The sequence below is a fragment of the Mytilus edulis genome, chromosome 6 (assembly GCF_963676685.1).
Source record: "Mytilus edulis chromosome 6, xbMytEdul2.2, whole genome shotgun sequence".
In the NCBI taxonomy this organism is placed as follows: Eukaryota; Metazoa; Mollusca; class Bivalvia; order Mytilida; family Mytilidae; genus Mytilus; species Mytilus edulis.
This window is the reverse complement of record NC_092349.1, coordinates 76049643-76068774: the sequence shown is the minus strand read 5'-3', so window position 1 is coordinate 76068774 and position 19132 is coordinate 76049643. Positions and strand designations below refer to the sequence as shown.

The 19132-nt window shown below is 30.9% G+C and overlaps 1 protein-coding gene across 1 annotated transcript; it reads left to right on the top strand.

The window, feature by feature from the left end:
- The first annotated feature begins 495 nt into the window (after positions 1-495).
- LOC139526625 (uncharacterized) lies at positions 496-2409 on the top strand. The gene has a single exon (XM_071321784.1). The coding sequence runs from the start codon at positions 496-498 to the stop codon at positions 2407-2409; it is 1914 nt and encodes a 637-aa protein (XP_071177885.1).
- The last annotated feature ends 16723 nt before the right edge of the window (positions 2410-19132 follow it).

Genomic DNA, 19132 nt, shown 5'->3' with positions numbered 1-19132 from the left:
ACAAAACAATAACCAGTCCTATTATAAAATCAAGTGTCTGAATCTCAGATAATATGTGAGTTAGATAATGTTTTATTTTTATTTTAAAGGAAATATCAACACTAATCTTTACAATGATAAACAAGTATCTAGACTTCTATACAGTACAAGAAACCAGAAACCATTGGAAGGATAACAGAACGATCTAGACAAATATACAGTACCATTAAGATACAAGTAATAAATCTGGAATGGAGAAAATATAGGAAAACTGGACAGGAACATTTATAAACCATTACAACAGGCTTAAGAAATCATACAGTACCACCAATAAACCACTACAGGATAATATAGTTATCAAATGTACCAGGATTATAATTTAGTACGCCAGACGCGCGTTTCGTCTACATAAGACTCATCAGCGATAATAATAAGATAATAATACAGGAGCATCAAACAGAAGCCGTCCAAAGAAAAAGAGAAAACAAAAATAGTATCTGGAAAAAGTTAAAGACTATGTCTCACAGTACAACAGAATCCTTACATTTTTATAAATATTTGTGTCAAAAGATTGGATCAGAGAAAATGGTAAAAGCTCGACGATTGTCATACATAAGAAGTGACTTCAGAGGTACCGCAATACATTTTCCTGAAATAACTAGTGGAAGTAAGGGAGAAGGACTGGATCTGAAAGGTAGCGATCTTGATATAATGCGAATTGAACTTATGTATGCACTTTACGAATCAGAGAAAGATGCTGTAAAGGATTGTTGGAGGATAGTGCTAGTCATGGACACAGAAGACACACAACCAGGTTTTACACATTTACAATTATATACCAATGTTAATACTTTACCAAATATTGTAAAACAAAATCTACAAGAGCACAGAGGAAAAATTCTACTATCAAGTGAGCTTTACAAATCACAAAGGTTGAAATTACTGCCAGGCTTTCTCTCAGATTTTAATATTCATGGTCCATGCTTAGCAGACAATGCTGGTACAATTGATATTGCTCAATGCCTTAAATGCGATCAGTGGGTATCGCAGGCACAACCATGGATCTCAAGATCACGTTTAATATGGCCTTCGCCTGAACTCATTTCCAAAATAACGTCATGTGGTACCTTATTTGTTCCAATTGGCAACAAGGGATCTATAAATGAGAATCTTCAGTGGCGAATATCCTTTTCTGTAGCAGAAAAGATGCTGATATATTCTTTTAGTCATACCCAGCTATTGTGCTATGCTTTGTTAAAAATATTAATGAAAGAAATAGTAAATGGAAATGAAGACCTAAAAGATTTATTTTGTTCATACTTTTTAAAGACCCTGATGTTTTGGATGTCAGAAGAAAATGAAACATCAGTCTGGAGACCAGACAATATCATTCCTTGTTATATGGCCTGTTTAAAAAGATTATTATACTGCATAGAGTATTCAACGTTATTACATTATTTCATTCCTAATAACAACTTTTTCTATTTAAAGTTTAACAATAAACAAAGGAACTCATTAATCAACTTCCTTACCAAATCATTCCAAAAAGGAATTAAGATTTTCTTATCATCTCCGAGTTTACATGATTACAGAAGATTTCCATGTAAGAATACAACATCAGTGTGTGAAATAACTTCATTAATACAAACAATGATTGAAAAGAGAGAGTTATTGTTTACAAACACTTATGGCATACTGAACCCTTTGCTGTATCATTGTAAAACTGAATTATCAAGATGTATCTTTAAACTGTCATTTGCCAGTGTATGTCAAACATTACCTTTTGCATTACCTCATATAAATAATCCAAACAATAAACAGCAATATAAATTCTACAAACGTGACCTGAGCCAGTTGTTGGTTGGTGTACATTCAGATGCAGTATCGGGATGGCTGAAATTAGCTTGTTTCTTCTATGGTCACAAAAATTATCTAACATCAATAGATATTATAAATTACACTTTGTCAAAATGTACAGACGAATCATCTTTGTCAAAGATAACACTGAAACAGACAGTGATACTGAAGCTAATATCACTATGTAAGAATATTGCATCTCCAAATATTTCATTTTCCAAGATGCGATTTAATTCAGTCATTCCATTGGAACTGAAGTCTCATCATAACTTTGATTTAATAATACCAATGAGTTCCCTACCATTTGCACATTTCCTCCGTTTCCTGTGTTGTTACCATCTCCAGAACTTTAAATCAAGTCGGTATTGTATAAACAAGTTATCAGAAACAGCAAGAGAACACAACCAACCAGGGGAAAATATATATATTAAAGCAAATAATTTTCTTTTACTGGGGATAGCTTTTCAGATGTTAGGTGAGAGAGATTTAGCAAGAAGATATTTTCACATTGCTGCGCAGATCGATGACGACAACCATACAAGTGCTGCTTTTAGACTGCTTCAACTCCGATGAGGCCTGAGTTATGACCAAACGATTGTGCCCTTTAACAGTATGGTTTATAGAATTTAGTATGCATAAAATAACCATACATTGTCTCGAAATATAAATTAACTGCGCTAATAGCACAGCTGCAGTTTGTAACTCAATATTTTCATTCTTTTGATAACAATAGCCAATAAGATCACACTGCTATTGTCATACAAGCTTGCTTTGCTTTTTAGTAATATTTATTGTACTAATAACTTTAAATCACAAAGGTTTTTTTGTAATATTATTGTTATCGAAATTTTTGAACCAATGCATGCATATGTAGTTAAATAAAGGCAACAGTAGTATACCGCTGTTCAAAACTCTTAAATCTATAGGCAAAATACAAAATCGGGATAACAAACTAAAACTGAGGGAAACGCATTAAATATAAGAGGAGAACAACGACACAACATTAAAATGTAACACACACAGAAACGGACTAAGCATTAGACAAAATCCGACGAGAATAACAAATATAACATCAAAACCAAATACATGAATTTGGGATAGAAAAGTACCGTGACACGTCTTATAGTAATGTGAATTCACACTCAAATATAAGAGAAAATAAACGACACAACGCTAACACAACGTTAAAATGTAACACACAGAAACGAACTTTAATATAACAATGGCCATATTCCTGATTTGGTACAGGACATTTTTAAAGAAAGAAATGGTGGGTTGAACCTGGTTTTGTGGCATGCCAAACCTCGCACTTTAATGCCAATGTTAAATATAACATTAAAATGACAACATAATATTACAGGATTACAATACAAATAAATAGAACATATTAGACATATTAGAAACACATGAATAATAGCTAACAAAAGGCATCAGGTTTAAAATTCAATACGTCAGAAACGCGACTCGTCCACACAAGACTCACCAGTGACGCCCAGATATAAAAGTTCGAAAGTAAAAAAAAGTACAAAATTGTACAGCACTGAGGATCATAAGTTCAAAAAGGCTGTGCCAAATACAGATAGGGTTTTCTGCTTGGGATAAGAACATCCTTATTATTTAGAACAATTTATGCTATTGCAAACAGTAAATTTTATCAAATGAATATAAAAGATATACATTATTAAACTGAAGTTTTAACTAATTACAGAAAACAAAACCCTGATACATTACAAAGACCAACACAAAAAATAGACACACCCGACTTAGTCAAGGCCTCAACGCAATAGGTGAAACAAGTGACGTCACATACGAAGTGGTGAAAAGGCACAAAAATTACGTCATATTTGAAATTTTGAAACAGCACAAAAATGACGTCACATTTGAATGACTAAAACTATATCTCAAAAGTAAGATAGAATTAGAATTGATTTAAGATTATATTTTGAACTAAATACTGATATTACATTTAATAACAATGCACATTGCAATACTTATTAATAGAAAACAGAAGTAGCAATTAACTATATTATATAGCTATGTCCGGTTTGTTTTGAATCTAACTTCAAACGTAAAACATCGTACAGATTACGTTAAACAAAATCAAATCTAATAAATGAAGGCGGTGATTAATTTTCCTTACCATAACACATGAATATGATAGTAAAACGTCAACACATTTGACAAGATCCGATATTATGAATTACAAATATAACATCAAACTGAATACATGAATTTGGGATAGATAAGTACCGTAACACGTCTTATAGTAATGCGAATTAGTTAGCTAAGTCATATATGCAAAGTTTTACCTTTATTACTAATTTATAACGTATTATTGACAAACAATATTTATTTCAGTGGTTGTTGGTCTTAAGCTTATTAACTTTCGAGTATGTTTCCAAAGTTTACCAGATAACGACATTGATAAACAATCAACGCAGAGAGCATGTGGAGCACGTACACATTAAGTACAATTTAGAACCATGATATTTCATTTATATATTATTTTTATTCCGAAAGTTAATTAAACTTTTCCTGTAAAGTTGTTAAATGATTTTGCGTATTTAATTTGTTCTTTAAAATCAGGTATTACTATTGAATTTCCACTGCACGTCTGTTTACGTTCCTTCGTCAAGGGTTTCCTTCGCACTTGCGCTGTGCAGTTTCCGAACCTCAAACGAGATCTTTCATAGTTGATAAGTTCACTGCATACGGGAACACATCGGTAAATTAGTGTACAGGAAAACAATAATTTAAAAGCAGTGTGCCGTTATTTTGCATTTGTAATTTATATATTTGCAGAAAAAAAATCTCCATATTCATTTTTGTCAAATTTATATTTTTCTACCTTGATGTATGATAATATATGATATTTACGAGCTCTGACTTTTAATTACATAATTTCTGGCCAAAATGGTTTCTTATTAGGTCTCTTTATTACTATTAAGTGATGATCATTTCATTTGTTGTCTTTAATATTCAAATAGGTAAAGTCACATTGTATAAAGAAACAAACATTCAAAGCACATGGATATATGTTTTTTTTGTTTTGATTAGAAGGCCGTTACACAATTTATACGTACTCTATCAGGAACTCAACACTTCAAAAAATAAATATAACATGAAGAACTAATGGGAAACTTTTGTAATTGTAGACCAAACATTATGAAGTTAAATGTTTGAGTTCTTATTTTTTTCTACAATATATAGATATTAAATGAACAATATGAAGATTTTGATGATATAAAGGATTCTCCTTCACATTAACGTTCTTGTACATTATTTTATAGTTAAACTATTCAAGTACATGTATGTAAAACACATACAACTTTTTGTTTTACATTTGAAGTTTCATTTGACTTTAAAATTCTGTCCGGTTAAAACAACGTTATTAAGCAGACATTAAAATAGGCTATCATATCACACAAAACCTATTAATTTCTGTTAATTCTAGCCTTGAATGAGTCTATTAAATTACATTGTAATCACTAAAACTGCAATATTAATATAATGAATAACCTTAGCCTTAGATAGTAATTTTGCTACGAGGATTATGAATTTATCCATTAAGCATGTTAAGTATTGAATTTTGAACTATTTTTGTCATAAGCATTACTAGTACGGATGAGGCAATAAATATATGTATCTATAGCACCAAAATTGGTATTGGTAAAGTTGATAATGCTGCTTAAAACTCAACTTGTAGCTTATATTTGTTTAATTTAACTTCCGAATTGATCAATTTAATACATTCATTGGATAGAAGTTAAAAATAAATGAATGGAATATTTTATGAATTTATCATTCAATAAACTGTTGATTTTTTTAAAACTTTAATCACATCTAAAAAGGAGGAAGTATGATGAGAGCCATTTGTTAATTATATTGATAATGATTATGCACTATAAGATAGGAATTTGTAATGCTGAAAGGATATTTTCACTATTTTACACTCCTTTTTGGAAAAACAATATTTATGAGTCAAGGTCCTACCCAGAAACATATTTTACATCTATTAACATCTTAGTCAAATACATCTTATCTACATATATCTCTTCATTTTCAAATTATTAACTGAAAATCTTAAAAAAGTATTGTTGAGGTAAATCTCATTGGCTTAATATTTAATACATCTAGATTTGTCGTTTGGAAGGGCCAACAAAGTAACCTTTTCATACTTCCTCTTTCCTGAATTGTTGTTTCATATCTATTCTGTTTTACAATGAATAACTACATTCTTATTAAATAGTGTTAGGGTCAATAAAACATGTAACTGCACACACACTATACAATTATGAGTAAATAATTATGAACATTGTTGTATAATTCTAGAGTCGATAAATCATTTTACTTCATAGCATTTTCCCTTTGCCTGTAGTTAGTTAATAACTTAACTACTAAATAAGTGAGTAAAAGCAGATTTATTTTGAGACTACTGTAATATAGTAGTCTCGAGTGTGTTTCAGAGAAGTTAATGATAGTACAAAATATAGATAGCAGACATATTAACTCAAGTAAAAATGTTGCTACTCTGTTTCAAAATATCATGCTTTTTAAAAGACTGTTATATAAAATTGATAGTATACAAACAACAAAATTAAAGCATCATGGATGTTAAGATTAAGCCATTTCAGTAGTCTGCAATTATTTTCTGACCATACTTTCAATTTTTCTTTGTTATTTTATTTCCATAATCTCACTGCACAAATTCTATTCTATTGCCAAACGATGGAGAATTTTGCATTATTGATGCAATTATTTTGGTATTTCAACTGAAGACACTATAAGATTTTTTCATAATTTTTAAGAAACATTTGAAAATCAATCAATTTGACAAGAGTGTTAAGAGAAATCATCAAATGTGTACCATATTTTCATATACCATCAATAATAATTGGCTTAATAATTCCAAGAACAATTTGTCAACACAAAAAAATTAATAACTATCTTTTATTCAAATTGATGTTTATTATTCATTAAGGAAAAATACATTTCCTGTATTCATATAAACATGCACAAATACCTAACGTTGAGATAATTTTTAATTACTTATTTTTAAAAAGCAATATAATGGGAATAAAAAAAATATTTCTTTGCAAAAAACGCTCATGTAAGAGTTATGCAATTGTGTGTATGGCTTCAACCAAATTACCCATAACTGTAACTTAAAGAGACAATAATTTAAAATAGCTTATATCAAATGATTATGAAACGAATATTACTACTATTGATGTCAAGATTTTGTGCATTTAGTACTAGTTAGATGTGTAACAGATCAAATACACACATTCTTGACCTGAATACCAATATAATAATCAGCTGTCATGATATATCAATATAACTGTATTTGGGTAGAGTTACATCCAATTAATACTTACACCTTTCAGTATAATTGTTTGAAAATTATGGTAGCTGTCCTTTACACTGTAATTGTAATCTCAATTACATAATGCAAGAATTGGAATATGAGCATTTAACAAAAGTGTGGGAATCAACTTTAATATCAATACAGATCTTGAACAAAAAAGGATTCACATATGATACTGACAAAACACTTTCATTATTCTTATCAAAAACTTCAATTTGATAAATAAAATTTTCCACAATAATCAATAGATGGCACTTTGATATACATTTTGATATACAAAGGAATTATATGCAAGTATATCTCTAAAATAATCAACATGGAAGGTCTGTCATTCATAGTGTAAAGATATAAAGTCAAACATTTAACATTAGCTAGTACTTTTTTCAAACACTAAAAAATAACAAGAATTTTTCTAATATTTTGAGATTTGCCTTTTTAAACTAATGCAAAATTATAATAGAAAAGTAGGGGATAGTAGGCGCAATTTTTTTTATGGTTCTACATGGATAAACAGAAGGATTCCCAATATCTGACAAAAATTTATAATTAAAACAGTCAATATCTTTTATTACTATTCATTCGTGTTTCTGAATCAAATTGCTACTGTGGATTCATTTATTTTCGTGGATTGAGGAAAACTTGCATATTCGTGTATATCTTACTTCGTGCTTTTGGCAAAGTCTGCATACCTTCCTCTAGGAAATTTGTAATTCGTTGAACATTTAAATTCATGGTTCCCACATACCCACAAAATCTACGAAAATTAGTATCTAACGGATATTAATGAATTCACGGTATTGGGCCTAAAATGTGTTGAGGGGTTTCTTTAAAAAATAAGTATCTCAGATTTTTATCTTTGCTTGTCACAAACTTGAAATTTCATATCCTGATAGAGTAACGTTTCAGTATTCTTAAAATTGTTTTACTGTTAGTCCTGTAAAAATCTGCATAGTTTAGCTACAAACAGGAGTTCCACTAATTTGAACAAGAAAAACCAAAGACAGCACATGCAATGAAAAGTAGATACACCGTGTCGGCCAAAATATACTACCGACATCTGGAAACCAGCTAAGATAGCAATATTCTAAAACCAGTTCCACCATTTTATTAAAATGCATAAAACTGTCTAGAAGAATTAAGAAACAACATACTGTTTATTATAAAAAAAAACCCAACTATTTACATAAAAAAATAGGAGTTGTGATATGATTGTCAATAAGCTAATATTCACAAAGTCCAAATGATGGAGATGTAGGCAACTATTCGTCAGCTCTGGTATAAAAAGAGGTAAAATATACCAAAAGGACATTTTAAAAATATCATAACTAGAAGAAAAACTAACAATGTCAAAGCGTAAAAACATGAACATGTTAGCAAAAAACTACGTAGAAAACAAACGACTGACCTACCTGAAGCTCATTAAAATATGGATGATTTATACAATCATCAGGCCATCACGAATTGGTTGACCGTTAGAGAATAACCGTTTTACAGATGATATAGGATATGTTCCTTACGTCGTAACTACAATCCCCTTCCCTTCCATAAATGTGACCTACCGAATTAGACTATATACCGGATTTGTTATAACACGAGCAACACGACGGGTGCCACGTGTGGAGCAGGATACCCTTCCGGAGCACCTGAGATCATCCCTAGTTTTTGGTGGGGTTCGTGTTGCTTATTCTTTAGTTTTTCTATGTTGTGTCTTCTGTACTATTGTTTGTCTGTTTGTCTTTTTCATTTTAAGCCATGGCGTTGTCAGTTTATTTTCGATTAATGAGTATGGCTGTCCCTCTGATATCTTCCGTCCCTCTTTTATACAGATTAGGGTTAGATGATCCTGCTTCACATGTTTCACCTATTGTACATGCTACGTTCATATAAGAACAGCTTAGTCAGTGATGTCACAATCATTGAAAATAGGAAGGAATTTGTTGTTATGACAATTGATATAAATGTTGGCATTTGTTTCACATATATTACATAACGGTATACCAAATGATGTTGATGATGTATGTTTGCCAATGAGATAACTCACCACCATAGACGAAATAATGTAGATGTGGTTTGATTGCCAATGAGACAACTCTACACTCAAAACAAAATAATGTAGATGTGGTTTGATTGCCAGTGAGACAACTCTCCACTAAAGACCAAATGATGTAGATGTCGTTTGATTGCCAGTGAGACAACTCTCCACTCAAGACCATATAATGTAGATATCATTTGATTGCCGGTGAGACAACTCTCCACTCAAGACCAAATAATGTACAAGTCATTTGATTGCCGGTGAGACAACTCTCCACTCTAGACCAAAGAATGTAGATGAGGTTTGATTGCCGGTGAGACAACTCTTCACTCAAGACCAAATAATGTAGATGTCATTTGATTGCCGGTGAGACAACTCTTCACTCAAGACCAAATGATTTAGATGTGGTTGGATTACCAGTGATGCAATCAACTTTCTAGCAGACACCAAATGAAGATAACTTGCCACCAGAGACCAAATGATGTAGATGTGGTAAGGTGTATGATTGCATATGAGACAACTTTTCACTTAGGTAGCTACCATTTGATCTTATAAGGGGGGGGGGGGGCTACGACGTCCTGCCTTTTTTCAAAATTTCATCCTAGCCCCCCCTCGATAAAAAGCAAATGGTAGCTCCCTTAAGACCAAATGATGTAGATGTGGCAAATGGTATGAAATGCTTGAATGCATATGAGATAACTTTCCACAAGAGATTAAAAGTTACCAATGAGACAAGACTTCTCTCCAACAGAGTCAAAATGATGTAGATGGTTTGTTTTGTTATAATAACATAGCATATCAGATTTGTACATAACATTGCAATAATAAGAAATAAATGCTTCTTTTGAAACTTAACAGGGTTGTAAAAGGGTTAACAATCCATGAATCTTAATTACGAAGGACATCTGTGCTTTAGATTTAATATGCTTTGACATGCTCATACACTACAATAAGTACAAAAAGCAGCATTCAATTTTAAATGAGAAATGCAGAATTTCCATGGACCAGGCGTCATGAGCCCAATACAACATTTGCAAACGGTGTTACCTAGTAGAGAGGCTTTATGATTACACATTTCTGCATTAAAGTTGCCTAAATGATTTGAATTTTACAAATCTTAACAAATTGTAACAAGCAGACTTGGTCAAAAAAAGTATTTCAGGAGAATTTTGAATTGTACTGCTAAACCTATTTGAACAAGATACTTGTTCGTTCCGCTCATTATTACTGATATAGAAAATAAAGATCAATCATTTTATACATGTTTTGAACTAAACTGCGGACACAGAGATATGTGTTGTCATTGTGTAATTTGATAGTAAAATTTAGATGTTGAAATTTAAAACGGTAATACTTAAACATGGTAATTATGCAAAATACTTGTACTTTTAAGTCTATGAACCATGACTGAAGGAACGGGGCAAAATATTGTTTGCGATATAACATTTGCCAATGAGAACTGCAAACCTTGTATCAGTGACTTATTAGTTAGTAGTTATCCTTAAACTGACCTAACCACCAACTTTTAACATGTATACTATGCAAAAGTTTCAAAGTCAATAGATCATGAATAAAGGGGAAAGACCAAATAATCAAATGTGTAAATGCTTTTACAAGTGCATATTGAATGACTAGTAGGTTTCTCTTTAAACGGACCTAACTTCCAACCTTAAATAAATGTTGTTGTAGCAGGTACTGGAAACACCATACAAGTCTTACTTTGTGACAGAAAAGGGTTCTATCCAATGTTCTAGAAAGTTCACCACTTTGATTTTAGAAAGGGGAAGCTGTATGATGCTGTAAATATACATTTAAATTTTAAGAAAGGGGCACCTATTGAGTGCTTCAGAAAGCTCGTGTACTTTCCATATGCCTAAACTTTTACTTTTTGATTTTTGAAACCTAAGAAAAGGCTAAATCTTACAAGTTTTGATATGAAATATTATTTTTATTCATACTAGCTGTCATAATTTATCATTCCATTTATCATACAATATTTCCTTATCGATATCATTTAATATAAATATTTCACATTTAAAAATGAACAGTGAATAAAAATACCTTGAAGTTATGAAACTGAACATATCATATCCTCTTGCTTCAGTACAGAGAAATATTTCCTAGTTCAAGCTACTGTAGGAGGAAATATCATTAAGTTGTTTAATAAGAAAGTTTGGGAAATGCGTGCTAATTTAGTTTCTTATAAAAAAGGATCCTCATTGCAAAGGATTCTAAAAATATAATTCTATGAAAAGCAGTACATTAAATACAAATTTCAGAGGCATATTTATAGGGGCAGGAGGGAAATGTAGTTAATTAAATACGGAATAACTGAAGCATGAGTGATGCTCTTAGGCAGTAAGTGCTTTCTTTTTAGAAATTATGTATCTGCCACTGAAATTTATGAAACATGCAACTAGGAAAAATTATTGAAATATAGACTTTAAATGTATCTTATAGTTAAAACAAGATGTGTCAGTTACATCAGAAATATATATAAAAAAAGAATAGTAAAAGAAATAAGACTTCACTAGAAAAGGTGAAATGGGAAATTTCCAGTTCAAACTTTGACTACACAATTTCCATCTTTGACAATATGTAAAACAGATTATCTTTGTTTATTTTAAAGGAATGTCATAAGAAAACCCACACTTACCATTCCAAGTATGAACAAATGTCTAGACTATCATACAGTATCAGAAACCAGAAACCCTTCAGGAGTTAAAGACAAACCAAACATTATACATGACCATTTAGATTAACCAGTAAAAGAAAAGAAAAAAAAAAGGGTAGAGAAAATATTGGACAATTTGACAAGAATATTGATAAAACATTACAAGGCTAGAGAGAACAGCTTTGCAATTATACAGTACCACCCAGATCCCATTACAAGGATATTAGACAAACTAGACAATTATACAGTACCTGATGTAGAAACAAGTAAAAGAAAAGAAGAGTAGATCAAATATTCGACAATTTGACAGGAACTTCTATAAACCAATACACGGACAGTTAGAATATCTAGACAATTATACATTACCATACAGAATCCATTGCAAGGATAAAAGACGAACTAGACAATTATACAGTACCATATAGAAAACAGTAAAGAATATTGGACGAATAGGCCAATTTGACACGAACATCTAGAAACCATTATAAGGCAAGAGAGAATATCTAGACAATTTCACAATACTATCCAGAAACCACCAGGATTAAAGACAATCTAGACAATAAAACAGGATAGTCAATCAGAAACCATCACAAAGAAAAAGAGAAAAAAATATCTGGACAGTAATGCAACATCACTGTTCTATTTAGAATTCCTACAAAGTTAAATACCATGTCTCACAGTAAAACAGAATCCTTACGTTTTTATAAATACTTGAAACATGAAACATGAAACATGAAAACTTAATTAAACGCCTATTTCTACATATACAATATGTATTCAACGGCGTTGTACATAAATGACATATAAAATACAAAAATACTATACAAAAATACAATATGTATGTACTATACCAAAAATTGAAAATATACACTGTGATACACAAGAAAAAAGTCAGAAAAGTTCAAAATAATTTTGGAAATACAATGTTTTCAACCGACATTTAAAAGTATCCAAAGATTCAGAGTTTCTTACATTTGTACCTAGTTCATTCCACAATTTTGACCCAACAGTACTAAAGCTTCTATCTGAAAAAGTTTTCTTTTTGTTATATGGGACTGCATAACAACCAATAGATGACTCTGACGACCTTAATGAACGTTTCGACACTTGAGGATTTAACAAATTGATCAAATATGACGGCGCATTACCTACATGACAGTTGTACATATATGTTAAGATTTTGAATGTAATTCTGGCTTCGATCGGAAGCCAGTGTAAGTCAAACAATGCCTGCTTGGCACTATCATACTTAGAACGGTTTAACACAAGTTTGGCACACATATTCTGTATACGTTGCAATTTATATAAATCAGTTTGTGAAATTCCAAAAAGTATAACATTGCAATAATCTAAATGTGATATAACCAAAGATAAGACCAAAGTTTCAGTTGCTTCTTTCGATAGATAGGATCTTATGCACTTTATTTTGTAGTAGTTCATCATTGCTGTTTTACATTTTTTAGTAATATGGTCTTTGAAGTTTAGAGTCTCATCCAGAAAAGCTCCTAAGTACCGTATACATGTTTTTGATTTTATAACATCTCCACAAATGATTATTTCTTTTGTATGACATTTAGAGAGTTGGTGTCGACTGCCAAAGAGAATAAACTCTGTTTTCGCATTGTTCATTTTTAGTTTGTTACTGTTCATCCAGGTGTTTATATGAACAGCGCAGTCCTGTAAGTCACGAATTGCATCCATCTCATTCGTTAATGTTGGCACGAAACGTTTATTAGCAGTATGGTCGTCGGCAAATCCGTACACAGTAATAGATGGTGGAATAATGTCGAATAGAGTTCCGGTGTAGACTAAATAAAGCCAGGGACCTAAGCAACTTCCCTGTGGTACGCTATACTCAAGTTGTCGCTCTGATGATGTTGTAGACCTGACATTTACACGACAGCTTCGAGGTCTCAAATAGGAATCGATCTATTTAAGTGCGGTTCCATTTACACCGTACTGATATTCGAGTACTTTTATCAAAATACTATGATCTACAGTATCGAATGCTGCACTTAAATCAACGGCGATCATATCGGTGACTTCTTTATGCTCCATCCCATCGAGTATGTCATTAACGAGTCGTAGAGGGGCCGATTCGCACGAATGGAATTGACGATACGCAGATTGGTTTGTAGGAAGGAGATCATGATCTTTCACGTGTTCATTCAGTCTATATAGCGCACATTTTTCAATTAATTTAGACAGGAAAGACAAGTTGCTTACTGGTCTATAATTTGAGTAAATTAGTTCAAGATCAGCCTTTTTCAGCAGAAGCCTGACTACCGCTTGCTTCCATCTTAATGGGAAGACGCCTTGACTAAGAGACAAGTTAACTAACTTTGTGATAACAGGCAACAATTCACTAAGGAACGATTTAAGTACTTTCGTAGGCAAAATGTCAAGTTCGCATGATTTACATTGCAATTTATTTATGATGGTCTTAACTTCGTCTTCTGAAAGATTTTTAAATGATGTAAATAACGGAACGTCTTTGAACAATGGTTGTGTCAGAGGATTGGATCAAAGAAAGTTATAAGAGCAAGACAATTAGAATATATATGTGAAGACTTTCAAAATACCAGCAAATTCATTCCTTATATAACCAGTGGAAGTAAGGGAGAAGGATTGGATCTTAAAGGTAGTGATCTTGATTTAATGCGAATTGTTCTTAAATATATAGTATATGAATCAGATAACGATGCTTTAATACAGGATTGGAAGACAATGTTAGTTATGGATACTGAGGATGCACAGCCATGTTTTACACAACTACGATTATATTCCAATGTGATTGTTAATAGTCTACCAAATCATATCAAACAAAATCTACAACAACACAATGGAAAACACCTACTTTCAAGTGAGCTTTATAAATCACAAAAGTTCAAAGGATTAAAAGGATTAGCATCATATATGAGTATTCATGGTCCATGCATATCAGACAAGTATGATAACTATGATTTTGCAAGCTGTATTAAATGTGATCAGTAGGTATCTCAAGCCCAACCATTGATCTCAAGATCACGTTTAATATGGCCTTCACCTGAACTTATTTTAAAAATAACTTCATGCGATACTTTATTTGTTCCAATCGGTAATAAGGGATCTACAAATGAGAATTCTTAGTGGCGAATATCATTTTCTGTTGCAAAGAAGATACTGATATATTCTTTCAGTCATACCCAGCTACTATGCTATGTTTTGATAAAGATATTAATGAAAGAAATAGTGAACAGAGAGGAAGACATACAAGGTTTATTGTGTTCATACTTCCTGAAGACCCGGATGTTTTGGATATCAGAAGAAAATAAAACATCAGTCTGGAGACCCTACAATATCATTGCCTGTTTTATTGCCTGTTTAAAAAGGTTACTATACTGTATAGAGTATTCAACATTGTTACATTATTTCATTCCTGATAACAACTTGTTCTATCTAAGATTTAACAATAAACAATGGAACACATTAATCAACTTCCTAAAACAATCATACCAAAAAGGAATTGAAATTTTCTCATCATCTCAGACTTTACATGATTTCAGAAGATTTCCATGTGAAACTACAAGATCAATGTGTGAAATAACTGTATTAATGAAAATAATTATAGAGAAGGTACAGTCACCTTTTCCAAATACTTTACGCATATTGAACACTTTGCTGTATCATTGTAAAACTGAATTATCCAGATGTATCTTTAAACTGTCAACTGCAAGTGCATATCAAATAATACCTTTTGCACTACTACATGTAAATAAACCAAACAATACACAGCAATACAAGCTCTACAAACATGACATAAGCCAGTTGTTGGTTGGTGTACAGGCAGATGCTGTATTGGGGTGGCTGAAATTGGCTTATGAATATAAAAGATATACATTATTAAACTGAAGTTTTAACTAATTACAGAAAACAAAACCCTGATACATTACAAAGACCAACACAAAAAATAGACACACCCGACTTAGTCAAGGCCTCAACGCAATAGGTGAAACAAGTGACGTCACATACGAAGTGGTGAAAAGGCACAAAAATTACGTCATATTTGAAATTTTGAAACAGCACAAAAATGACGTCACATTTGAATGACTAAAACTATATCTCAAAAGTAAGATAGAATTAGAATTGATTTAAGATTATATTTTGAACTAAATACTGATATTACATTTAATAACAATGCACATTGCAATACTTATTAATAGAAAACAGAAGTAGCAATTAACTATATTATATAGCTATGTCCGGTTTGTTTTGAATCTAACTTCAAACGTAAAACATCGTACAGATTACGTTAAACAAAATCAAATCTAATAAATGAAGGCGGTGATTAATTTTCCTTACCATAACACATGAATATGATAGTAAAACGTCAACACATTTGACAAGATCCGATATTATGAATTACAAATATAACATCAAACTGAATACATGAATTTGGGATAGATAAGTACCGTAACACGTCTTATAGTAATGCGAATTAGTTAGCTAAGTCATATATGCAAAGTTTTACCTTTATTACTAATTTATAACGTATTATTGACAAACAATATTTATTTCAGTGGTTGTTGGTCTTAAGCTTATTAACTTTCGAGTATGTTTCCAAAGTTTACCAGATAACGACATTGATAAACAATCAACGCAGAGAGCATGTGGAGCACGTACACATTAAGTACAATTTAGAACCATGATATTTCATTTATATATTATTTTTATTCCGAAAGTTAATTAAACTTTTCCTGTAAAGTTGTTAAATGATTTTGCGTATTTAATTTGTTCTTTAAAATCAGGTATTACTATTGAATTTCCACTGCACGTCTGTTTACGTTCCTTCGTCAAGGGTTTCCTTCGCACTTGCGCTGTGCAGTTTCCGAACCTCAAACGAGATCTTTCATAGTTGATAAGTTCACTGCATACGGGAACACATCGGTAAATTAGTGTACAGGAAAACAATAATTTAAAAGCAGTGTGCCGTTATTTTGCATTTGTAATTTATATATTTGCAGAAAAAAAATCTCCATATTCATTTTTGTCAAATTTATATTTTTCTACCTTGATGTATGATAATATATGATATTTACGAGCTCTGACTTTTAATTACATAATTTCTGGCCAAAATGGTTTCTTATTAGGTCTCTTTATTACTATTAAGTGATGATCATTTCATTTGTTGTCTTTAATATTCAAATAGGTAAAGTCACATTGTATAAAGAAACAAACATTCAAAGCACATGGATATATGTTTTTTTTGTTTTGATTAGAAGGCCGTTACACAATTTATACGTACTCTATCAGGAACTCAACACTTCAAAAAATAAATATAACATGAAGAACTAATGGGAAACTTTTGTAATTGTAGACCAAACATTATGAAGTTAAATGTTTGAGTTCTTATTTTTTTCTACAATATATAGATATTAAATGAACAATATGAAGATTTTGATGATATAAAGGATTCTCCTTCACATTAACGTTCTTGTACATTATTTTATAGTTAAACTATTCAAGTACATGTATGTAAAACACATACAACTTTTTGTTTTACATTTGAAGTTTCATTTGACTTTAAAATTCTGTCCGGTTAAAACAACGTTATTAAGCAGACATTAAAATAGGCTATCATATCACACAAAACCTATTAATTTCTGTTAATTCTAGCCTTGAATGAGTCTATTAAATTACATTGTAATCACTAAAACTGCAATATTAATATAATGAATAACCTTAGCCTTAGATAGTAATTTTGCTACGAGGATTATGAATTTATCCATTAAGCATGTTAAGTATTGAATTTTGAACTATTTTTGTCATAAGCATTACTAGTACGGATGAGGCAATAAATATATGTATCTATAGCACCAAAATTGGTATTGGTAAAGTTGATAATGCTGCTTAAAACTCAACTTGTAGCTTATATTTGTTTAATTTAACTTCCGAATTGATCAATTTAATACATTCATTGGATAGAAGTTAAAAATAAATGAATGGAATATTTTATGAATTTATCATTCAATAAACTGTTGATTTTTTTAAAACTTTAATCACATCTAAAAAGGAGGAAGTATGATGAGAGCCATTTGTTAATTATATTGATAATGATTATGCACTATAAGATAGGAATTTGTAATGCTCAAAGGATATTTTCACTATTTTACACTCCTTTTTGGAAAAACAATATTTATGAGTCAAGGTCCTACCCAGAAACATATTTTACATCTATTAACATCTTAGTCAAATACATCTTATCTACATATATCTCTTCATTTTCAAATTATTAACTGAAAATCTTAAAAAAGTATTGTTGAGGTAAATCTCATTGGCTTAATATTTAATACATCTAGATTTGTCGTTTGGAAGGGCCAACAAAGTAACCTTTTCATACTTCCTCTTTCCTGAATTGTTGTTTCATATCTATTCTGTTTTACAATGAATAACTACATTCTTATTAAATAGTGTTAGGGTCAATAAAACATGTAACTGCACACACACTATACAATTATGAGTAAATAATTATGAACATTGTTGTATAATTCTAGAGTCGATAAATCATTTTACTTCATAGCATTTTCCCTTTGCCTGTAGTTAGTTAATAACTTAACTACTAAATAAGTGAGTAAAAGCAGATTTATTTTGAGACTACTGTAATATAGTAGTCTCGAGTGTGTTTCAGAGAAGTTAATGATAGTACAAAATATAGATAGCAGACATATTAACTCAAGTAAAAATGTTGCTACTCTGTTTCAAAATATCATGCTTTTTAAAAGACTGTTATATAAAATTGATAGTATACAAACAACAAAATTAAAGCATCATGGATGTTAAGATTAAGCCATTTCAGTAGTCTGCAATTATTTTCTGACCATACTTTCAATTTTTCTTTGTTATTTTATTTCCATAATCTCACTGCACAAATTCTATTCTATTGCCAAACGATGGAGAATTTTGCATTATTGATGCAATTATCTTGGTATTTCAACTGAAGACACTATAAGATTTTTTTCATAATTTTTAAGAAACATTTGAAAATCAATCAATTTGACAAGAGTGTTAAGAGAAATCATCAAATGTGTACCATATTTTCATATACCATCAATAATAATTGGCTTAATAATTCCAAGAACAATTTGTCAACACAAAAAAATTAATAACTATCTTTTATTCAAATTGATGTTTATTATTCATTAAGGAAAAATACATTTCCTGTATTCATATAAACATGCACAAA